Raw genomic sequence first — 25,144 nt, 5'->3', positions numbered from 1 at the left:
CTGCTGAGGAACTGTTCCAGTCACGGGACCAAGGGTCCTTCTGCCCGCGCAGGAAACACAAACCAACCAATGGGAACGAGGCTGAGCAGGGACAGGGAACCCCGTGTCTGTGCCCTCAGGGCCCCTCTCCCAGGGCTACACGGCAGGGGAGGGACCCCAACAGCATGCCTGAAGTTTCCTGGATGTAAGCAGCACAGCACCTATCAACAGGGCCTGCCATGAACTCCTGCTAAATCCCTGGGGATCCTCCTCAGGGCTCTGTGCTGTGTTCTGCAACACCAACCATCCACCACATGCCTGAGCACAACACAAAATCATGAGGTTTTAAAACATGCCTGCCACAAATTGTGATACACTTGCCCACCCATTCCGTAATCGGCAGTAAAATCCAAAACCGTGACACCAGGAAAGTAGGATACAGTCCTTTTCTCTGTTTTGTAGGGAAGAACGAAGCACCTATTTTTGGATGAACATTCTCATCTCAAGGCTATTTCCATTTTTATATTAAATAGTCTTTGAACTATGGGAACAGAAATAGGAACCCAGGTACCTTCGCCTTCAGATGAGTACTCTAATCTCTTAGTTAAAAGTTTTGTTCATGTTTCTTTGAATAATTTCTCAACAAGGGCAAGGTGACAACATGGTAACTGGAAAATAGCCAGGTAGCCTGTAGGGTGTCTTAACTAATAGCTACACTTAAACTGAATGACAGGATTTTAAACCACTGTGGCTGCATAAGCAACTAAACCCAGAACTTTGACACCTAAGATGAGTAATATGCCCATGTTTTAAACAGAAGAGTGCTTCTAGTTCTTTAAATAATAATTGATGGCACCAGCCTAGGCCTCAGTGACATGACCAGGGTCCCTAAAAGACTTTGCACCACAGCTAAGAGTAAAACAACTACAAAACCAGTCTTGTCTCAAGTCAGGTTTTTTTTCCTTTCCTTTTCAGTCAGATTTTTTCTCTACTAAAACAAAAATTTCTGCTTTTTTAAAGGGGGAAGGAAGAAGTTAAGGTACTACTGTCATACCTTATGCAGCTTGTCCTGAGTATATTCAAATCATGCTGCATCTTCTAAACTTAAGGATAAACATAAATTTTGCATGGCTTTTTTCTTCCATTATTATTGAAGGAACAACACAGCTAAGTAAAATGAGCTGTAGTCTACACTCATTTATGCATTATACATAAAGTAGTTGGTTACAGTTTAGTATGCTACATCTCTAAAAAATCCTTCTGTAAACAATAGTTTTGTATGGACACAATCAGCAAAAAAAAAAAAAGAGTATGAAGATAACAGGGTTAACCTGCAAGTCAATTAGCTGAGCCAGACTTTTAGGTGAAAGAATTATATACATGAATAGACACGACCCAATGGACCTAAGATTGTTTAGAGGCTGGGAAAATGTTGCTTGGAAATTACTACTGGAAACAGTAATGAATTTACAAATTTGGGCCACTCAATTTTTGTTGAGCAGAAACTTATTTTTAATGGCACCACAGTGCAATCTCAATGACTTTATTCAATACTCATACACCTTAGCAAATGGAATTAATTCTAATTGTATACATTTGTCATTTCTAAGCATCTAGGGCTGTATTCATTCTTTGAATGCAGACAGAAATCTCACTGGATTCAAAGAAAACTGTGTGCATGTATCTCTGACAGCCTTTTCTGTATTGTAGGCAGGATGATGCTGGTCTGGCCATAAAATTGATACGCATTTTGAATGATTTAGGTCTCCAGGACTGGGCTCTGTATTTGAAAAAGAAAAATAGAAGCTTCCTCCAAAAGGTTTTCATATATAGCAAGGTATGACTCCCTTACTGAATCTAGTTCTGTAACTCAGTCAAAAGGGTTCAGCTAACAGCATAAACCATGAGAGTGAAGTTCCAACTGTTTATGAATAGCAACTGTCACACAGATTGAATTTCTGCTTTGCTATTCAGTCAAGGGGTATTTGTTAGCGCTTATGATATTTAGAAAGTAATTTTTGAGTTCAGGTATTGAAAGACTCACAGATAAAATATATTTTATGAAATATTAACTAGCCTAATAGAAAGAACCATTGGATGCTCATTTTATTTCAACATTTAATTTTCATGGGAGTCCTTCAGGGCAACAGAAATATCATACATATTATTAAAAATGAGCAAAATTATAATAGAATGCAGTTACAGAACAATGACTTAATAAAGGATCCCAAAGCCCATATGAAAATGGAAAAAGCCAAGCAAATAACCCTGTTATAATACAAGCAGGCAGATATTAGGTTGCCTACATGTTTCCAATATTAAAAAAAAAAAAAAAATTAAAAGACAAAGAAAGTATAGTGGGCAATCTCTCTAGTTTTACATGGGAAATGCAAGAAAATGTCATGTCATACTTGAGAAAACATTTTGCCTTTTCTCTTTCAGTAGCTTGGGAAAGAGCTAATAATAAGATAATCATAATTAAGTAACCAGTGTGCACTTAGAAACATATTTTTAATCTATTTCTTGTAAAGTCATTTAGAGACAAATTTAACACATCATCAGTGGAGAGTCATACACTGAAAATGAAATTTTTGTGAAGAACCACTACTTTATTCCTCATGGTCTGATATTTCTAAAAAGGTTTCCAATCTTTAAAACTGATTTAGGAAAGCCCTGTCTGCAATTGCAAAATGTCAACTGAAGAAAGACATCAAAAAGTTTATTTGCCATGTGATAGTAGTCCACCTAACAAGATTGCATTAGAAGATAATTACATATACTTTTGAATTTATTTTTTTTCTGGCAGCTTATTTTATGAAGTTGCACTACTCTCTGGAGATATTTTTTCCCTGTACAAACATTACAATGTCATTTTTATTTTAGATTTATTTGTAGCAAGAGCTAGAGGAGACTGTGGAAATTTTCCTAGTAGACTGCCATTATTATCCTCCCTTTACAGAAGGAACAATGTAACCACCTTTATTAAAGCCATGTCAAAATCCTATATTCAGAAGGGACCAATATTCATGACTGTTTCAGTTTCAAAGTACCAGCTCCAGAGTGCCAACACCTTTAAAGAAGATGTTTTTCTTCTGGCAGATATTCAACATCTTGTTACAGCAGTCCTGTGGATTCAAACTCACCCAGTAACTACAGGATCACAAGATAAGCTATGAAAGAAGTTGAGGGAGTAGGTAGTTGGGGTGAAAGTTTGCTATCAATTGGAATCTTCTTACTCATTATTAAATATAATATGAAACTGTCTTTACTGAAGAAAGCCCCAAACCAACCAACCAACAAAAAACCCCAAGCCCAAATAGGGGAAATAAAAATAAAATAAAAATAAGAGAATGAAAATTCTTTTATACCGAACCTACCTGGACCTATATATGATTAAACTAGCAAATTTAAGATCAAGCTTACTTTACCAAGATCTTTCAAACACATAGCCGCTGCTTCTGTGGCTACAATCACTTGGTTGGTTTCACCACAAGGCTAGATTATATTTTTTATTATTTCATAACACAGACAAAAAGTAAAATAAAATTTATGTAAAGAGTATGAACTTTTACACTACATTCCCAAACCAAAAAAAAAACTTGCATAAGTCTACTACAAATAAGTGAATTCTCCTTATTTGACTATGGTTATGTCTGCTTAGAGGGTTTTGATGTTGTTGGTTTTGTTGTTTAGTTTCTTCTGTCTCTGTACAAAAATGGTGACATTTTGGAACACTCAAAATAACTTTGAGAAAGACACACTCCAGAAAATAGAAGGATCAAGAAATAAAAATTCAATGTTAATTGATCTAACTGCATGGTCATTAACATCCAATTCTTCAAAAGTTCATAAAGGATACTGTTGTAATCCTGAGGAAGGCTTCTTTGTTTACAGTAGTAATTTAAGACATAACATCCTCTCCCTCCCCCCTGAAAAATAGCCAGTGCATTCAGTTCAGTTTCCATTTAGTGTACAGACACAGACATCTAAATGAAAATCTAGTCCCTCAGCTATTTTTCTTTCATACTCCAATGAATAAATATGATGCTGCTGTCAGGGATCTGAGTGCAAGATCTACAAACTCTTCCCTTGCTTCCTCGGGGTTTGCTACTTCTGTTCAAGATCAGGTCTGATAAGATGAACCTTGGATAAAATGTCCAGAAGAAAAGCGAAGTTAATGAGGAAGAGCTTTGAGGAGCTGGGATGGGGCTTCAGGCCCTGACTTGGGAGCTGCATCAGAACTCTGGCGCATGCTTGGGCCAGGCTGCTGAGTTGGGATGGCATTGCACGATGACCATGACCTCCCTTGGCTTGGCCTCAGCTGGCTTCAGCCCAGCACTCCTGCTCTTCTCCCCTTGCCAGGGCACTGGGAAGCTGCACTTGGGTGCAACTCCAGCTCCTCAGACCCTGCCCCTGCCCATCACCCTGACCTGCTGCTCCCTGAGAACTTAAAGTGACTTCCCTATTTGGGATTCTGTCTACATAACAGCTTTAAAAAGATAAACATACTTAAATGAAGGTATTTCTACCCATTCCTTCTCAAAATCTTTCCTACTACTGATGCCATGAAGATTTTTGCCTTTTCTTTTATACCCCTGTTATACCTTTTTACAACTTCTGTATTCCTGGTGCTTTTTGCCTACATTCTTGGACTTGTTTGTCAAGCTAAGAGACTAAACATTTTAGAAGCTTTGTAGCTAGGGATCAGTGTGCCCCAGACCCCAAGGTCCTCCAGAACATATTCTGTAAACCAAGATAGAACCATCCAGGGGAAGGGTCCTTGGGGAGGGGGGTTCACTTGAGCCTCTCATTGGGGAATCTTTGATAGATATGCTAATTAGTAAAACCTATAATATTATACCCACTGTTGGGGGGGGGAGACACAGAGACACAGAGAGAGAGACACAGGGATAGACTCGGCGGGGTGCATCTCGATGCATATGACCTGGACGTGTACACCTAAGGATCCTTAAAATAAATACCAAGGTAAAATCCCTTTTCCCCTTCTAACCGTGTATGAGTCTTGATTTTAAGACCAGGAAAAGGCTCACTACAATATCTTTTTGGTTGTATCACTTGATCAGGAAACAGAAATTAAGTCTGGAGTCTTTACAAGTGTCACTTGATAAAAAATACACTTGCTCATCCTCCACTTCTTCAGGAGCTGGGTAGAGTCAAAGCAGTTGGCTACACAGGCCCAGCTCACAGGTCCAAGGATCAGTGAAGTATTATTCATACAACTAATTGGTAACATGGCCTTTTGAAAAGCTTTGGCACGAGTCAGATACTAATCTTCCATACATTTTAGGGATTAAAATGGATTAGGAATAACTCCTAAGAGGTAGTTTGGATGCAGACATTTGGTTTTGGAGTTTAGAACGTTCAGACAGACAATTATGTGGTTATATTGTACCTCAGAGCCAGAGAACAGGTCCTGGACAATTTTATTTACAAGTGACCCTGTGAATGCAAGAATCATGAAGTCACCAGAAGCCAGCAGAAGAACAGAAAAGAGGCAACAGGAAAAACTGTCACCACAATTATCCTCTTAAGTTTTCACATTTTATATTTCACCATCACTGGATAAAAATGGCAAAAGCTGCCCAAGGCTGAAGGACCAAAATCTGGAAGGGACTACAGTGGGTCATCTGATCCAACCTCCCTGCTCAAGCAGGGCTATCCCAGAGCACACTTGCACAGGATTGTGTCCAGATGGTTCTTGAGTATCTCCAGTGAGGGAAACTCCACAGCTTCTCAGCGCAATCTGTTCCAGTGTGTGGTCAACTGCACGGCAAGGAGGTTCTTCCTCATGTTCAGGTGGAACTTCCTGTGCATCAGTTTCTGCCCATTTCCTCTTGTCCTATTTCTGGGCACCACCAAGCAGAGCCTAGTCCATCCTGTTGAGACCCTCCCTTCAGTAAATGATGGACACAGATGAGGTCTCCCTCAGGAATCTTGAGGCTGAATTGGCCCAGCTCCCTCAGCTTAACCAAAACCTCAGGACTCTCCCAGGCTACTTAGATATAGAAACTGTATTCAGCTTCTACCAAGTGTAGTGTGCCTGAAATAGATAAGAGCTTCTGGGCATCTGAAATTCAACATTAACAGGATTGTAATGGACAGATTTCTATAATCTAAAGTTCATAACAGATAGGAAAGTTTCCACCCTTATCATCATTTTTTTTTATCTCTGGTTTTTTTTTGAAACGTGTTCCTAAATTTTTCTGCACAAATGTTCTCCACTCATTAAAATCAATGGTGGTTTCAGCTCCGCTTTTAGCAATAGGGGTCCAAGGCTCCAAAGCTCAGCTCAAGGCAGGATGATAAGAGCATTTTAAAAATAAGGTTTAAAAAATAAGCTATTTGGTATCTATTTTGCTACATATTTTAGGGGTTTTCACTGTATTAAATTAAACATAAATGCAACAGTTACAAAATGCCAAGTATAGAAAAAAGCATAAAAAGAAAAAATAGCAATGGAAAAATATAAATTCACTATCTCAGATTAGATCAGGACAGAGGCAGAGATGATGATGTTATTGGGTTTCTTTCCTATGTTCAGAATGCAGAAAAAATCGTTAGGGTCAGTAATAACAGGTTAGGAATATTGTAAATTCCCATGTCCTGGTGCAAGGAGAGATTATGACCCCAGTTAATGAGGCTGAAGCTGGTCAGAGGGAGTGTGAACAGTGATGCTGCGCTGCCAGTGCCATCATCTAAGAGCAGCCAAGCCTGCACTCACTGCTTTGCTAAGTAAGCCCCCAGAAGCTAAACATCTAAAGCAGATGATAAATTCATTAATCAAATTAGCTCAGAAAAAACAGGCATCTCCAGCAGTATCCGTTAATCACAGTTATATAAAAGTTTGCGGTTTGTTGGTTGACGGGAGTTTTTTGTATGTTTTTTTTTTTTTAAGGCAACTTCTTGACATTATCCTAAAACTGTGACTGAAGAGAAACTGAGGGAAAATTTCTTGATGAGGGATAGTGGTAGAGCACAAAGCACTGATGAGACGGTGTAGAGAGAAGGGAACTGAAATGAAACAAGAAAATGGGTGTTGGAGGTGTGTTGAATAGAGGTCATGAAGAGAGATGGATTGTAAGGGATTGTAAATGCTTCAGCAAGAGACAGAATATTCTCATTGAGCAGACTTGCAAAACCACAGACGATCACCCAAACATGGTTAAAATTTGGCAGGAGATACTCCACCTAGTTCAAAGTGCAGAGCCTTTCCCACACCCAGACTCCATCCTTCTGCACCTGCAGTTTGCTGAAGCAGTCTGTTCTCCACTGTTTTGCATGGAAAGGATGAAATAATGTTTTGTTTGTTTAGAACTATCTAAAAATTACTCCACATAGCCTTGATGATTGGCAAACGTGGGAAGTGTGAACTGTGCGAGCGCAACCTAAAAAGATGCAGACTTTAAACGGGAAAAATGTAAAGTGTTTAGAAAACAGAAACTGTTGATGAAGGGCTACAGAAAATGGCTTTCAACTTGGACTAGCTTTAACAATGAAGCACATTTACAGTTATTAAAAAAAGAAATCAAAATATTTAAACACTGTTTTACAGCCTTAGCTCTAAGCCTATTAGAATGTCTTCATAATTTAATTTAAAATGTTGCAGTTGGTGAAGGTCATGCTGTAAAAGAACATATAATTTCTGACAATCATTAGAAAAGTATTTACACAATTCCAGAGATAAATAACATCCGTTATGTTTAGTCCTATAAAACTTTAAAATGCATATATTAGAAAACAATCTTTCTTTATTTTTTAATTTTTTTTTCAAATTATCTTTCTGGTTCCACAGACCCTGAATGTTAACTTATGTTAACATAAGTTTCCACGGACCCTTAATGTTATCCTTAACTGCTGTAAATCACCTTAATTCCTGTGAGTCTCAGGCCATAACCCCTGAGTTTATGAGACATGAGAAGTCTGTAACTATCAACAGATTAGTATAACTGCCACAGTGAAAAAGTAACTGATGTCAGTCTTTGAATTTCACTAAACACCTTTTTTTCTCTTCCATTTATGATGTGATGCCTTTGCATATGTTAAAAAAAAATGAGAACAAGAAGATGCTATTCTAGAAAGACAGCTATATCAATATTTGAATAGAAAAAGAAAAGAATCATTCAAAGTCAACACATTCATCTAAGAAACTCAGCATTTGATCCATATGAACATAAGTATACAGCTTGAACCCTGAAAAACTGAAATTCACTATTTTTATTGAAGGATGCATATCTCTCTATCATGAGAATAAAGTGATGGCATTATTGTTCTCAGTTAACTAAACCTGAAGACTGGGAAAAGGACAGCAGAGAAGAGAGATATTATCCATAAACACTGAAAGCAGAAATACTTCTGTCTAGATGACAAAACTATTTCCACTGCAAAGAAAGTAGTAAATTTACTTCCAGCTAAAATTGGTACTTTAATATGATTCACATCTGAACCAAAGAATGTCATTAGATCTTTTTCATGAAGTGTCTTAAATATTTAAATTCTCACTTCTCAGAAATTCACATGGCTAGAGCAAGACTAAGAACACAAAAGAACCAGGTTACAATCCCATCATTGACACTGCCTCATGGGGGAAGAGTGGTCAAACGAACTAATCATTTCTGAGTTCCATTTCCATAATGTGCAAAATTAAGTGTAAAATTGTGTATTGTTATTAGCTACTATGGATGACAGATTTTTAGATTTCATATATTTTCATAAGAAATGGACTGCTACTGCCAGACATTCTCATTTTTTACTTATGACAAACCATAGCATGCCTTCTATTCAAATCTGAGGACAACCCACAGCCACTACTTTGTCCAGATGTGGAAAGACAGTCATCTAACCTAATGCCAACCATCAAACATTCCAACTTCTCATCTAGGCAATCACAAGGGACAGGCAGTCCTTTGGGCTCTTCATGCCGTCCTAAAATAGGAGGTGCAAGAGGAGAGAGGAACCCCCCGACTGGAAATGCCTGTCTCTCCTCAGCAAAAGGAAGCCCAGGGTATCAGCTCAGACTGCACAGGAGCAACCTGAGGTTGCTGAAGTGAGGCGAGGGGCACCCACCTCCAACCTCGAGGGACAGAGAAACTCTTGGCCATGTGCGTTCCTCCTGGGCGGGTTAGTTTTGGGGGTATTTTTCTTTTTTTTTTTTTTTTTTTTTTTTTTTTTTTAATATATATATTTGCTTTTGTTTACTCTTTTTTACTTGGGTCTGGTGCAGGGGTGCCTTGGTAGCGGCTTCACGCGTTGGGCACGATCTCCAACCGCCTTCCCGCGAGACGCCCCGCCTGCCGCACCCCCGGGCCCGGCCGGAGCAGCCCGACGGTCGGGGCTCGGCGGGGGCAGCTCGGGGATGGGGCCCGGTGGGGGCAGCCCCAGGGGGGGCGCCGGTCGGGGCAGCCCGGGAGGCGGGGCCCGGGCGGGCAGTGCCGCGGCTCAGCCCCGCCGCCGCCGGGCGCGGCCAATGAGCGCGGCCGGGGCGGGCTCGGGAGCGGCGCCGCCGGTACTTAGCCTCGCCGGAGGGGCCGGGCAGCTCAGAGCGGCGCGGGCGGAGCGGCGGGCGGCAGCGGCGGGGACAGGTCGCGCTTCTTCTGCGGCGCCCATGGGGACAGGACGCCTTTAAAGGAGTTTGGGGGGGTTCTGGCGCTGGGCGACCACGGGTACGGAAGGGGACGGGAGGGACCCCTTGGGTGGGGGGTGCCCATCGCCTGCTCTTTGCCTGTGCCTTGCCGGGTCCCGGGCGGGCTGCGGGCACCGGGCGGACAGGGGTGGCAGCTCCGGGGCTGGCCGCTCCTCCAGCTGTTTCCCGCACGCAGCGCTGCCCGGCGCGGTTCGGCTGCGCGCCGGCGGAGGGAGGGCTCGGGACCCGCCGGCCGGAGCCTTCCCGCGGCCCCGGAGCCCTGTCCCCTCGCGGAGTGGAGACTCCCGGGGCAACTCCGTCCCTCCAGGCGAAGCCAGCGGATGGCTGGGAGGCTCCTCTGGCGGCGCTGGGAGCCGGGCACTCTGAGGTCTGGGCTCTGCACTGCCCCGCACCCCGGGGGTAGGGGGAAGGATCCGCACTGGGAGTTTCTCCCTTGCACGAAGGGGAGGGAAGGAGTCGGGGAGGGATGGGGACTTAGGGCGGAATCGCTGAAATCTTTTGTATGTGCCTTGATTTTTTTTTTTTTTCTTTCGTTCTCTCCTTCCCTCTGCGTGCACTCTCCTACCCATCTCTTGTTCTCTCTCTGCCCACCCCACCCTCCTTCAGATCCGGCGATTTTTGCCCTCGCCTCGCCCTGTCATTGATGGGAAATCAACTGGATCGCATCACCCACCTGAATTACAGCGAGCTGCCGACCGGGGACCCCTCGGGGATCGAGAAGGACGAGCTGCGCGTCGGGGTGGCTTACTTCTTTTCGGATGAGGAGGAGGACCTGGACGAGCGAGGCCAGCCAGACAAGTACGGCGTGAAGAGCTCCGGCAGCCCTGGGCAGGAGACGCCCACCCACCACCTTCACCACCAGCTGGTGCTGAACGAGACCCAGTTCTCCGCTTTCCGCGGCCAGGAATGCATCTTCTCCAAGGTCAGCAGCGGCCCCCAGGCTGGGGACCTCAGCGTCTACTCGGTGTCAGCCCTGCCCACCCTCTGCAAGCCGGGGGACCTGCTGGAGCTGCTCTACCTGGGGCCGTCGGAGCACCCGCCGCCGCACTGGGCTGTGTACGTGGGCGGCGGGCAGATCATCCACCTGCACCAGGGGCAGATCCGCCAGGACAGCTTGTACGAGGCGGCCGCGGGCAACGTGGGCCGGGTGGTGAATAGCTGGTACCGCTTCCGCCCGCTGGTGGCGGAGCTGGTGGTGCAGAACGCCTGCGGGCACCTGGGCTTAAAAAGCGACGAGATCTGCTGGACTAACTCCGAGAGCTTCGCCGCCTGGTGCCGCTTCGGGAAAAGGGAGTTCAAAGCCGGGGGGGAGCTGCAGGCGGCTGCTGGCACCCAGCACCAGCAGCAGTACTATCTCAAGATCCACTTGGCAGAGAACAAGGTGCACACGGTGAGGTTCCACAGCCTGGAGGATCTAATACGTGAGAAGCGCAGGATCGATGCCAGTGGCAAACTGAGGGTGATCAAAGACCTGGCTATAGTGGATGGGAAAGAATAGGGAGGAGCAGGAGTACGTGGCTATCTTCTTTCTGCCCTACCCGGGGAGACCAGCCTGCCACAGAGTCAGGAGGCTGCACCCTCCTTCCGTGGGACGCGACTGGAAGCAGGATCCATGGCAACATTCCAAAAAAAACCAGCATTCTTTACACCCATAGCCAGTATTTTGTTTGGCTTTTAATAGCATTAATGCTGAAAGAGCGAGAGAGAGGAAGAAAAGAGGGGGGAGGTGCAGGAAGGCTGTTCTCAGAGTATGTGGACAAAGTCCTGTCAATCGATGTTGACCATTCTAGCAACATACCAATAAAATTTCAAATTGAAATTTCTTTTTTAATTTTTATTTCATGGCTTTAATCCATGATAAGTTTTAAGCATCTGGGACTGTGGATGTGGATGTAGCTAAATGAGATTCTAGCTAATATTTGCCTTGCAGCCAACCAAAAGCATCAGTCATACTTTGCTAACTGGGAGAGAAAGGGGGTGTTGGGGTGGAGGATAAATGCCTGTTTGTTTTGTTTCTCCACACTGCTGCTTCAGCCTGTAGCTGCAACCCAAATTTTGTCCCAGCCAACTCTGGGAAGCTATTTGTAAGGAAAAAATACGTTCACATTTCTGGTTGAAATCTCTCACATTTAAAATATTTGTCTTTGCTTTCTGTTTGCAGCTCTCTGCTAAATGTCATCATAATGCATAAGCTCTTTCCACCTCTTCCCTCCTCCCACCCTCCTTGCTTTTTTTTTTTTTTTTTTTTTTTTGAAAAAAGTTGGTGAGCAGCTGTTTTCGTAAAACTAAATTCAGTAGTTAAAAGGAAGTGGTGTATTTTGGAGAATATTATACTCAGAAATCCAGCCACTAAGATCTCATGCTTGAGCTGTGGATTTTGTACCACTGCTTCAATATTCCTTCATAACAGGTCAACAGAATCCTGCAAGAAACAATTTTGAATTCTGCATGTTGCCTCTTTGGAACAGCAATTTATTGCGTATTTACAATTCCACTTAAAGAAATAGATGTAATGTGGCCAAGTTCATCTTGCATTTCAAATTCCCAGCAACTAAAAATTCTGTTCAGTGTCAGTTTAGAAATCCACAGCAGCATTTAAAAGATGCCTTTAATGTGATGTGAGCAATGCCTTGTCTGTATTTCAGGTCCTGTTCACTCATTGCTTAATTCTAAGTTTTGAAGTGAAAGATCAGAGAATTAAATATATTTTCAAAAAATCTAAACAAGTATACTGGGACATTTCTTTTTATTATTCTGAGCTGCATACAACTTGTAATTTTGTCTTTGCATGTTTCAGTGCTGGAAAGAAAATGCATTTGGTTTTGTTCTGTCTTCCCACATCAATGTCAGATGACAGAAGCAATGCCCCTCTTTTGTATATATGATACACTCCACCCCCATCAATGTACTGTGTCCCCACTTTTTTTTTTTTTTTTTTATTAAACAATGTCATAAGCAACCTTGTTGCAACAGTAATTTCATTTCTACAAAGCATTTGCCTGCTGAAGCTGTGAGGGTGGAGTGTACTTCATTACAATGAAAGTATTAGCATAAACATCTTTAAGAAAAAATGAACAAAAACCTGCACCCCTAAAACTGCGCCTCTTCAGTGAAGGTCATCTAATTGGCTTTGTCCTTACTGATACACATGGCAAAGTTATGTGGTAATAGGCAGTGTTACTTTTATCCCTTTCCCTAAAGTACCTTGTTTAGTACAATATAGGGTAAAAATGTGAGTTGTAATTACTGTTAAGTTACTGTTGAAATAGCCTCAAACCACAGCATACTTTTTAATAAATGTTTAATATCTTAGCTTTACATAGGTGGTAGTTGCTGTCTGATGTTGATAGCTTTTCCCATAACATAAACAGCATCTTCTACCTAGTGTTTGTGTATCTTATTGTACCATGTTATATGGCCTAAATTGTCTGTTAGAACTGATTTCCCTGTACCACTTGGTGGGAGCACTGTGGGGTTGCAGAAAGGCACTGGCTTTACAACAAGTCACTTACAAAACATTAAAAACCATTAGGAGAAGGAAAGGTGAGCAAAGGCAATTTATTCAAATTTTTCCATATAAAAAATATGCATTAGAGACCTGCAGTTGCAAGAGGCAGGGAAAATTAAATGAAGAGGACATAAGTACCAGAATATTTATCAATGAAGGCAAGAAAAATGAAGTAGAGTCACAGTGTTATCTTTGATTTCTGGAATGCTTTTTCTTCAAATTGCCATTAGATTAATAACATAGGATTAGGCAGAGATTCCTTAGAAGAACAGAATTTTTTGTTCTCACTAGTGAGAATTTAAAACATACCAGCTTTAAACTTTTCTCTGTGCTTCCTGTATACTCTGTCACTCGAAACAGCCATTTTAACTTTGGATTTTTTTTTTTGCAATCATTTACTAACGTGGTTCATAAGACAATTTTCCTTGTCTTACCTAGCTAGATGTAGAATGATATTTTGTTGTATATAAAAGAAATTACAGGAGCTAGTGTATACTTATTTATTCAAGCTCTGTCAGACACCTTTGGCGTCACTCTGAATTTGTACAGATAAAGATCCAACAATGTAAGGCCTTAGTCCTTTGCATAAGGACTTGCGAAAATATATTGGAAATAGTAACAGATGGTATTAACATAGGATATGGTATTGCCATGACTGTGTTCAAGTAGCAGTCTCTAATTAGCAACAAGGGTACCCATACAGTTTCTTCTGTTACTTTTCTTTAGCTAGATTTCAGTGCAGAGCTACTGGCAGCAATCTGGTCCTGATTCACAGTCCATTGGAGTTAATGGCTCTTGCTGACCAGTGAACTCTGCATCAGATTGTAGGACGTGGTTAAAATTTGTGGATCTTGAGGAAGAGTGAGATTTAAGTTAACACTTCAGAGACCAGAAGGGCCACCTTTCTGAGATGGGAAACAGTGGACACAGGCAACATTGAGAAAATATGGGAAGAAAACAGATGAATTCTGAAACAAGCAGTGTTAACCTGAGTAGGGAATCTGTGAAAAAGACTGAATGAAAAGTGGATATAGAAAGTCCAGTGCCTTGAAACAAGAATTGGAAGACAGGGAGCAGTCAGCTGCAAGAAAGGCAATGATATGAATGACTGACAGGTAAAAATTGTAATTGATTGTATTCATCTTTCAGGATCAGTGGCCTGGCAGAGTTAACATTTCCATTTCCAGCACTAAAGATATTGACAAACTGTATTATATCTGTGGAATCTGTTTGCATTCTTTTGTCTAGCTACCTAGGGTAAATATTTACATCCCATTCATTGCTCTTGAAGTACTGACTTGTAATATGACAGCAATGTCAAGATACTTTGCACTCTTTCTTCTATGTCATGTTTCAAGCTTTCTGTTAGCTGTTTGAGTAACAGTTCTGTAGAATTTCTTTGGCTTAGATATGATTCTCTTTCCAAAATGCAATCTTTTGAATTGCTTTGAGACTTAACATTTTATTAAAAACTCAGTTCATGTCCTCTTGAAACATAGAGAGCCTTTGTGAAATGTTTTCCTGTCATGACCAGAATGTTTACTGGTTATTGGCTGTGCATATTGGGAGAGGACTCTAAGGATGGGTAGCAAAATAACCACTGTCAGATTTTGTCTCCCTCTCCATCTTATGTCTCCAGAGGACTTTGTTTTCATGTTTTAGGATTCTTTTTCTCCTTTCAAGTGTTATGGTTGTATAAAATGAAAAAAAACCCAACCTAAACCAAAACCCTACTAGAATGCTTTTTATGGCAATATGCTACTGATCCATATAGTGGATTTCAGGTTAAAAGCAGGGTGCAACAAGACGTGTCCTTTGAGGTGTGATGAGAAGTGGCCCTTGGTCTGTGCTAGAATGTGCACATTCTTAATTATCTTGCCTCGTTTTACTTAAGTGTCTTTCATATTCAGGTAAGTAATGTGCAAAGCTGCCAGAGTTTATAGACCTGTTTATGCAATGTATTGAATGTCTGTAACTCCAGCCATGTTTGCTGGAGTTGAGGGAACGCTGTCTCACACACAGCATCTTGTGGGATCAGGTGCCTCAGCCTGCCCAGCTTCCCACCCTCTGTCTGCAGCTGCAGAGGAAATAGTGGTCTGGAGAAGCTACTGCTAGTTTCAAGATTTAGTTATTTTCTATGAAAGATTTCTACTAGAGTAGCTTATGGACAGTATTCTGCTCATAATTTACTTGGATGTGATTAAAACATTTTATGTGTTGCTGCTTGTGATGTGAGAACACTGTGCTTTCTGCTTTATAACCCAGAAGAAAGATGGAAGTCCTAGTGCCAAAGAAATAATCCAGAAATACATAAGGAGGTATGATTGGGCTACCATGCTGAGGGAGTTTCACTGCAGAATTAGGGTCTAAAGGATAATATTACATGACTAGAGTGTGATCAAGTGCTGCTGTTAGTTTGAGTGTCAGTGTTTCCACGGCAAGTCTGGAATTTATTTGCTTATGTTTTTATTATGAAATATTTAGCTTTTCTGTTCTATGAGTTCAAATTTGATAGGTGAAATTGTCCTGTGTTCATGAATCTTGACTCAATGTTAGTTTGATCTGTCAGGGTTTTCTACAGGTTTATTGTCAAGAAAATTAATGAATACTGGGAACAGGTACTTTACTGAACTGCTAGTAAATCAAAAAGAGAGTAGTGTAGATGTTAGGTTGAAAAAAGGGAATGAACTAAGAATCTTCTGTTACGGGGCATATCCACAGACTTGTTCCAGGTTATATAGATATAATCTATACAGATATAAACTGCCTGTGCTTTATTTTTCTAAAGTGGTTGTGGCATTCTAAATTCTCTCTTTTGCAAAATAGTATTATCTTGTCTAAATAATACAAATGCCCAGTGAAGTTCTATTTTTTAATACTGAAATTCCATTGAAGCTAACAGTTACTTTATCCATATTTGCCTATGAGAAATAAACTAGATTTTTTTTGTTAAAGGATTTATAATGGAGCAGCTAGGAATATGCACTTCCATTTATTAATTTTAAATATTTTGCATCAAGCACAAATGAATTTAGGTTGGTATGTCTAGAGGAATGATAGAACTTCCATTAACAGAGTCCATTCAGGTTAAGAATATGTTTTTATACTTTTTTTTTTTTTCATATTTTTCTTATGGAATCTTGGGGCATTTCCGATTCTGCAGATGATGCATGCATGTAAAACTGTTTGCAGGATCAGGACTTTTAAAATAAAAGATCTCTCCCCTTCATATGGCATTAAGTTTGGGCTAAAATCATGGAGTAGGACTTAACCAGGATCAAGACCTCAGCAACAACCTCCAATGGAATTTAATGGAAGGCTCATGTGTGTGATGTCTACCATAAGGGCCTTAATTATATTTTCTTACTTGTACATACATTAATCATCTATGCAAATTGGCATTTTCCTAGGTAAAGTGGGTTAATGCTTTTCAAACATCCCTTGGACTTTCTCGTGTGTCTGTGTGGGTACATGTGTTGGGCACAAATTAAAAACTGGAGTTTAATGCTGTAGAGCCAATATCTCCAGCTATTTGGACAGGAAGTCAGGTGGAATTTGGAACCAGTGTGGGTACAGCAGAAAAGGGTAGAAGAATTTGCAGTTAAACATCAGGCTATTCAAGGAAGATATTCAGAGCTAAGCTTGAAATTCCATTCTTTCTCTTCTCCAATGTGCAAGAGGGTGAGTAACTGTGCACCACTCACACATAAAACCATTCACACTTGGAGATCGATGCTACTGCCTAGGCAAAATAGGGTGAGTAAAATATGCAGTGTGTCATCAGCCTTAAGACGCAAACAACTTTTCACAGTTTAAACACTATTTGGATACAGTGTGGCATTGGTAATCCATTTGAAAAGTCCCATTTTTAAGCTGATAAACTAAACAGCATAATGTTTATAAATGGGAGACCTCAATAAGCCTTCTGGTTAATCTCTATACAGCAGAGGTAAGAGCTTGATCCCAGTTTGTGTAAATAAAAGAGTAACCCTGATTCAAGAAAATTATCAAGGGGTAGAATTTGGAAATAAATAATCCAACCCAGATTTAATTCTGGTGTGACACCATCACTACTGTAGGTAAATAAATGCCAAATACCTAACAGTGTGAATAAATACAAGCTTCTGTATTGTGGCATTCTTCACAGCAGAGTATTTTACCCCACAGAAGTAATATTCCTGGTATGTTATTCAATGTGAGTAAACATACCACAATCTGGTCTTTAAACAGATCTTTTCCTCCATGTGTTCTATTGTTTCCATATGCCCTTTCAGTCAGCTGAAAGCAATATAAAAACTAAGCCTGAAAAATATACTAATTGATTGTAAATATTTAGGCAGAAATTTATATGCATATTGACATATAACTAATAGATGTACTTGTATATACATACAGATTTGCTTACCGTGTGTTATGCATACACACACACGATAAGTCTTGACTGTTTTGTAAGTATTGGTAACAAACGTCAGTCATTTCAGTATGTATACTATCTATGTAACAGATGGGTACCCAAGACGTTGCTGAGAGGATTTTAGCACTGTTCAAATATTTGTTCTTTAGGATATGCCATGGTCTTCTGACATCAAGAGAAGTGAGTTAAATATGTGAAGTTTGACATATTGCTACTTACTGGAGGAAAAGTATCAAGAAACGCTACACTTTGCAATAATGAAGTACCCTTTTAGAATGAACTATGCTGCTACTGACTTGTGTATTTATAAATAAAAGAATGATCCGGTGAAGTATCCATCCATCTTTCTCTTTGGCATCTTTAAATTATATTGCCACAAGGGTTTTTTCATAATTTGAATGTGCTTCCCCTCATTGTAATATTTTGGAATCATATCACTGAAATTATTAGTGTTGTTCAGACATGCTCAACTATTGTTGTGTAGTTTTTCTATAGTAAAGAAGTGGCTGGCATTGATATTTCTTGATTTTTTTCTCATATTATCTTTCTTTGAATTGGTAAGTTTATTTCAAAGGCTAAGTGGTGTGACTTTGAAAAGCACTTACTACTGATTTGACATGCTTCATTGAATTCATTAGTGAACTTTCACCAGAGTTATTTGGGCTGCAGCTAGGCTTACACTAACTTCTTTTAGAAACTTTGCTTAATGGATAGAGGATGAAAATCCACTCTGTCAAGACCTGTGAGTGCTTTTTGTGGACTGGATTGCTGATTTTTTAATTCTGAGACCTTGAAAAGGGACATTTCATTTCAAGAAATAGCATAGCCCTATTATTCCGTGTCCTCATCCACAGTTTTTGTTGCACCTGGTGAAAGACTATGGATGTTTTACCTATCCAAAATTCTTTGTCCTCATCAAACCACCTGTGGGTAATATGAGGCCCTTTTCCATGCATCAAGCAACATCACTAGAAATCAGTGTTACATAGACTGTCAGAACCAACTCCTTGCCCAGAGATTTCTGTCATTTCCAGAGGCTGTGGAAGAAAGAGAATTCACTCACCTATCAAGCTGAAGCCCCTTAAAAAAAATATTTTATTGAAACAAATAAGTAAATATATTGCTACTAAAAGTAAATCCAGTGTAACAAATCATGGACCACCGTAACATTGCTGGTAATTAAAACCTTGGACAGAGCATCGGCAACACTTTCTTTAAAGAAGTTTAAATTGCATGTTCTGTTCAGTGAACAGAAGTACCTTAGATGAATGCAAGGACCTATTTATGTTTATCAGAGACTATATTGTACCACTGTTAATATGACAGAGCCTATTTTTGCTTTAGACTCAGACCTCGTTACATGATATGTCAGCCTACCTGGCAGGCTTTCTGGATTAGTATTTCCAGCCTGTTCTGACTTCATACCATTGATTCTTCAGTTAGGTGTAATCAAAGGTCATTAATAGTGAAAAGTTCACTTTAATTGACCCATTGACTCATTTTAGTTATGGCAATATAAAAGAGTGTCAGGTGCTAGACCCCTACACGAAGGGTTAGTTAATATGCAGATTCATCCTGGCAGTAATACTGCCTGGGTCCCATTAGCTCTAGCTAAGGGCTGTAGAAGAGTTTCCCACTTTATCACTCAAGCTGAAGAAACAGGAAAAAAAGACTGGTAGAAAAAAAAAAAGGTTCTAAAAAGAAAAGTCATACTCAGCAGAAATCTTGGGCTTGTTCTTTTACATTTGTGCTTTGTATACAGATAGAAACATGCAGATAAAACTTCCACTGTGTTAGGAGCACCAATTATAGAAATGATACCCTTTAAATTTTGTCATGCTAGAAGCTTGCATACATACACTGAATAGAGAGGATAATCTTTTGCTTTTCCATTTCACAGCATGCTAGTAACTTTTCTTAATCCATAGGAACCCAAAGTTCACCGTCTGCTGATAAGGTATCCCAAGAGCAATAGAAATGTCAAATTTTTGCATACTGCAGGAGATACCAGTACTGAAAACTGATCTTCAATTTCATTCTCCTGGAAGCCTTAATCTCATACATACCTTTGAACTTTTAATGACTTTCCTAAGAATAATGTCCAAGATAACAAGAAAGGAAATAAAGTAGGAGCATAAAATGTCAGGGAAAGAATTTTTTTCATGTTCATCTGTGGACTGTCATATTTCTTTTTTCCTTGAGATAGATTCCTATTGATATTTAAGGAGCTATTTGGTTGGCAGCCTTCATAGACTTAAAAAAAAAAATCAGGTGTGCTTTACTGAAACAAACAATGCTAAGGAAAAGGTATACTTACCTTTTCAAGTTTAAAAGAGTTGTCATATTGGCAAAGAGACTCAATTCATTTTCTTTAACTATTCCAATCCTTATATGAACTAGTTCCAGACTGAATAGCTCAAAACCATGAAACAGTTGTTCATTGGTTTTGTTCTCAATGTTCAGTGTTTTACAAATATGACTAGTCATTTGTGGTACCTCAACTTCTCAGTATTTCACTGAACACCTGCCAAACTGGTTATTTTTTCCAAATATTGTCAATCCTCTGCCTTCTGAAAATAAAGCCCCCCAGCAGACTCCAGTCAGAAACTGAACACTGAAGACAGATGTGGAACTTGGAAAATATTACTCATATATTTTAATAAGCTTTCATAGATGTAAAATAAATCTTACAAAACATAGAATTCAATATTGTATCCTACTAAACATTAAATATATTAGGATTTTTAGACATACAAGTTAGCATAATGTACTACATGTAAAAGAAAAGGTAGCTGCTAAGCAGTTTATCTTAAAAATGAACCCTCTATATCTTGAATGCAAGATGTAGAGGTTGAAAAGGTATTCTTTAAATCTGATTTATGAACTATTCTACCCCTTCTGGGTGAGGTTTCCATTATCATTCAAATAAATGTGTCTATGTAGATGAATGCTTGCGGCATCTCTATTATTTTTTTATATATATACTTTTGCAGAATGGCTCTGTGAGATCACAGCTAACCCCTACAAGGATACTGGCATCTCTATTATCTGTACATTGAGTGTGATCATTAACTGCTAGCCAGGAAGACAGCAATAGGAAAATCAATACAACTTTGGTCAGAGGAAAAATAAGGCAGGGGTGATAATTGTGGGAATGATCCTTCTACAAATGACATTTTGTCCAATGTCTGAGTGGGGACAATGCATAGGTAAATGATGCAAATGCAACAGAGAGTGGAGATAAAAATCAATTCTAAGACTTACCAGACATAAAAAATAGTGTGTTGGAAATGACACAGTGGAACACATAATGGACCTCCTACTAGGGCCTGTAATATCATATGAAACTGACAAATGATCACCAATGGAATGATATTTAGAAATGTCATTGTCATCCCCATGGTGTCAGTGTCACCAGGTGATGTCAATATAAAACATGCAATACAGCCAATCAGCCTAGCTCTCATCTGGTTATCTGAGAAGCACCCTGTGTACTCTCAGACCTTGGGGAAATGCAAAGTGTTGTCACATAAAGATCTGATTCACCTGACTTCACTTATCAATATTGACTTAGGCTTTTTCAGTAGTTAATGGGAATGGGATGTTGGAGCGACGTCATTCTCTGAAGATGCCTGGATCTCCAATGGCTACAGGGAATGTTTAACACAGCTACAATCTTATTTTAGCATAGTTATAACCTTAGTCTACATATTGTAGTTAAGTGGGATAAAAACACACTCTGAACTCTGAACTCCCCTCCTCCTCCAGTTTTTCACCTAAAAGTTGTACATATAGCCTAAGTTACTCATCTGAGCCATGCTCAGAGATCAACTCATCCCATCTCAACACGTATGTAATAAAACCGCACACTGAAAATGCCTTTCTCTCTCCTCCTGTTCAGTGTTTACACAACTAAGATTAACTGCTGGAGTAGCTCACAGAGATGAGAGTAACTGAGAAAAAAACTGTCCTGAAATTACATGCTTTCTTCTCTGCCAAACCAATAAATCTTGGTCTACTGAGTTGGAGAATGCTGTATGATCCCAAAACAATGAGAGTCTGAGAAAGATTATAGATAATAGATAAACCCTGCTATTAAACAAACATTAAATTACACAGAAATTATGTTGGAACTGTAAACAATATATTAATAAAAAAATTTAAAAATTTTAAAAGGTCTGCTGAATCATTTGCCCAATGCTAATCACATAGAAAGAGACAGGAAAACCTGCTGCCCTCTAGTAAGTTTACAGAACTCAGTCAATTATTTTAAGGATTTCCCAGGAACTGATTGCCAGAGCATCTGGACATCTTACAATAAATTAAAAGCAAATATTAATTGCACTATCCATTCAGATGGCTCAATGCACTTTAGCTGCCTTTTATTTGTCTCACAAAGGACCAACATACTGACATGTTAGTTAATTGAATGCTTGATTGAACAAGTAAACCTTACACTACACTACAGCCTGCCAAATTTAGATTCTGGTGGCCTGCCAGAAGAACAGTTTTCCACTGTGAGAACCCAGTACTGATATCTTAGAAAATATTAATCTGATGGCTTGTTCTAGGAGATTATAACTTTTCTGAGGTGATACAATGTGAGAAGTGCTCTAACTTATATAATGTAATGATATGAGAGATGATTTCCATAACACTTTAAGTCTTAAATATTGTTAATGAAATCATCAAGCATGTCTGAGAAAAAATTATCAGCACACATTTATGAATTCCTATTTTATGCTAATTACAGAAGATTCTGTTTAAAAAAAAAAGAACAGATGCATTCTGTATTTGCTGAAGACTCTCAGATGATTATTGGCATTAGTCTTACCTTAATCTCAGGTAGCATACAGGAGAGAGAAAGAGAAGACATGGATAAATAATACAGATTACGTTTAAAAGGATGCTTTGTGTTAGGAAGAAGAAGTTCCTAGTCCTCTAGAATATCGGCTAGGTAAAATTACTAGTAAAGGCTTTATTATGCTGTGTACTTCCATGGATGATAGGATGTCCAGTCAGACAGACATATATTCACTTGTCTTCATCAAAACTCAGATCGTGTTAGTGATAGTCAGTACAGTAAGGAGAGAGCACATTGCTTTCAGGAGACTGGAGTGTAAGAAATTAATGTAATCACTTGTGATTAAGTTAGCGCACGTTAATAGCTTAATTTAGCTGTTATTAGATGCAAGGACAAAAAAATATTTGAAAGTGATGTAAGACATTTTACCAGAGCTCTGAGAAATCTCAGATTCTAAAGTTGAAGTCCTGATGTTAAGCTAATGTAAGTTGAAGAAAAGTGAAGTTAAGACAGAGTTAAAGGCAGGCAGAAGACCCAAGACTGATACCCTTAATAGCACTGCAATTTCTCACGTGATTAATTGCTGTATTTTGCTCATATGTTCAGTGATTTATTCATTAACCAGATTCTTGTTTAGTCACTTGCAAGCAGAGGAAGAAGTTTGCTCTTCTATAGCATATAGTGTAGTTTGCTTTCTTACATCATCTGCAAAATTTTATTTAAAAGAATTCATGCAACTCCCACAATCTCCTCTGCTTTATTCTGGTGACGTGGATTATTGGAGATGTCTGTGGCTCATGTGGGTATGGTGGCACACAGAGTAGATGTTCTGTGAAATCTATTTACGTATAGCAAAAAGATTAACTTTTTTGAGGATTGGACATGGTTATTCAAGTGATTCCACTCTTACGGTTCAAAATCAGTTCACTAGCTGGGAACTTGTCATTGAAAAGTGCTATAAGTAGTCCATCTTTCAGGGTTTGAAACTGCCGGTTTCTATTAGAGGCAACATCAAATTCATTTCCCCATTTGTGTCTAGTACTTTTGAACTGATTGTCTTCCTGTCCTCGAACTTCAAAGTTACAGTAGCTGTTGCTTTTTTTCAAAGGAAAGATAATCTTATATGTTTTGATGGCAATGCCATTTCATATTCCATCAGTGCAAATCTCTTTGACAAGACTGGTGACCTGCGGGTGAGTGCTCAGGCAGCAGGTGGTAAACCATTTGTCCTCCTTGTCATGTTCTTAGATCAGCACATTGCACTCACAGAAGTGGAAAGAAAGACCGCAAACTTTCAAAGACAGTCTTACTTTGTAAAATCACAGAAACAGTCACATCTTTGTCTTTTCTAAAGCAGAAAAGCTGTTATTTCTCAGGTATCTTGTTCTTGGTCTAACAGTCCCTTATAATATATAATGTATAACATATAATACATGTATTGTATTATATATTATATATAATGCTTGATATGCTTGAAGTCCTGCCTTTCCCCACTGTCAGGCAGCTTTGAATCTGGTGAAAATGCAATTAAAAATGGTTTTTTGCTACAACTTGATAAGTCAAATTTTGCCCCAGCCCTGAATGTTTATAGAAGTAATTCTGATGTGGACAGTACTTCCTTTGCTCTTTTGTCCATAAGCATTCCATCTTACCCCTGGTACAGTGTGATGGCTGATGCAAAATTTGTGTCACTCTTCAGGGAATCACAGAAAATTCAGTAGCATTAAAAAAGGGATGATGTTCTTGCATTCACTGTTACATCATCCTTGAAGGCAAATGTCCTATATTCTTGGACCTTTTCCAAGTGCTGTTCAATACATATAAATAAGAAGCAATTGAATAAAATACATTGACATCATCTGGAGGCGTAATCAGAACCCAAGCCTGCCTGTAGAAGCTGGAAGAGTTCAAGCCAAACCCCATCAAAGTCAATAGACACTCTTTCATCTCTTTCAAAAGGTTTTGAATGAGGGCCAGACTTGCTTCTGAAGCTCTCTCTAGACTCAGTTTGTTCATGGCTATAGTCTGCCTGTAGTTGCCATGGCACAGAACATGAATCTACTTAAAATGAGGGAGACATTGAAGTGCTAATGTTACACAGTTCAAAGTATCAAAGGTGAATTTAAGTAATAAAAAATTCTAGCTACCTCTCTGCAAGTTCTTCACCTCCTGATTTCTCAGTATTGAATTTTAGTTCATAGCTAACCAATGCAAGACAATGACAGGAAGAATTCGTATATCCTTACTTCACTACTCAACTGTACTTTTTTCAAGTTTATTGTGATGGTATATGCTCCGATTGATCAGATGCCATAAATCACTTTATCAAATCCCACCAAGTAATGACATTTCCTATCTGGAAAGATAGATGAATAAAGGATACCCAGATTAAAAACTGATATGCAGAAATCTTAAATGAATTTCAGATTTGACTGAAAATTATCAAGTGAAAATGGCTGCCTGAGAAATTCCAACACCACTCCATAGTCCCTGCCTCAGTTATTCCTCAAGAAGGATAAAAAAAGGATCAGAGATAAAGTCATTATTGAAACTGAAATATCATTTACAGTAATATAATTTCAGCAGGTCTTTATTCACAGGCTTGAACTTTACTGTTTTTTTCATTACTGGAAAAATGTACAAATATATGTAAATAATCCTATCTTGAAATAAAAAGTGATAATATCTATTCTTGGAAAGATGTAGTAGTTAGCATTTAGTTTATTAAATTAAACTAGTTATTCATTCATTAATTCACTCATTATGAGTACACTTTAG

General features: G+C 39.4%; 1 protein-coding gene across 1 annotated transcript; it reads left to right on the top strand.

Moving 5' to 3' along the window:
* The first annotated feature begins 9,550 nt into the window (after positions 1-9,550).
* Positions 9,551-18,078, top strand: LRATD1 (LRAT domain containing 1). Its single transcript, XM_048298125.1, has 2 exons — positions 9,551-9,659; positions 10,247-18,078. The coding sequence occupies exon 2, from the start codon at positions 10,284-10,286 to the stop codon at positions 11,136-11,138; it is 855 nt and encodes a 284-aa protein (XP_048154082.1). The 5' UTR covers positions 9,551-9,659; positions 10,247-10,283; the 3' UTR covers positions 11,139-18,078.
* The last annotated feature ends 7,066 nt before the right edge of the window (positions 18,079-25,144 follow it).

Source organism: Corvus hawaiiensis, chromosome 3, assembly GCF_020740725.1.
Source record: "Corvus hawaiiensis isolate bCorHaw1 chromosome 3, bCorHaw1.pri.cur, whole genome shotgun sequence".
Lineage (NCBI taxonomy): Eukaryota > Metazoa > Chordata > Aves > Passeriformes > Corvidae > Corvus > Corvus hawaiiensis.
Note: the sequence above shows the minus strand (reverse complement) of the source record. Positions and strands in the feature narration are given on the sequence as shown.

What these genes read in the sequence shown, in the direction of transcription:
- LRATD1 (XM_048298125.1), top strand. Translation starts at nt 10,284, where the DNA reads ATGGGAAATCAACTGGATCGCATCACCCACCTGAATTACAGCGAGCTG.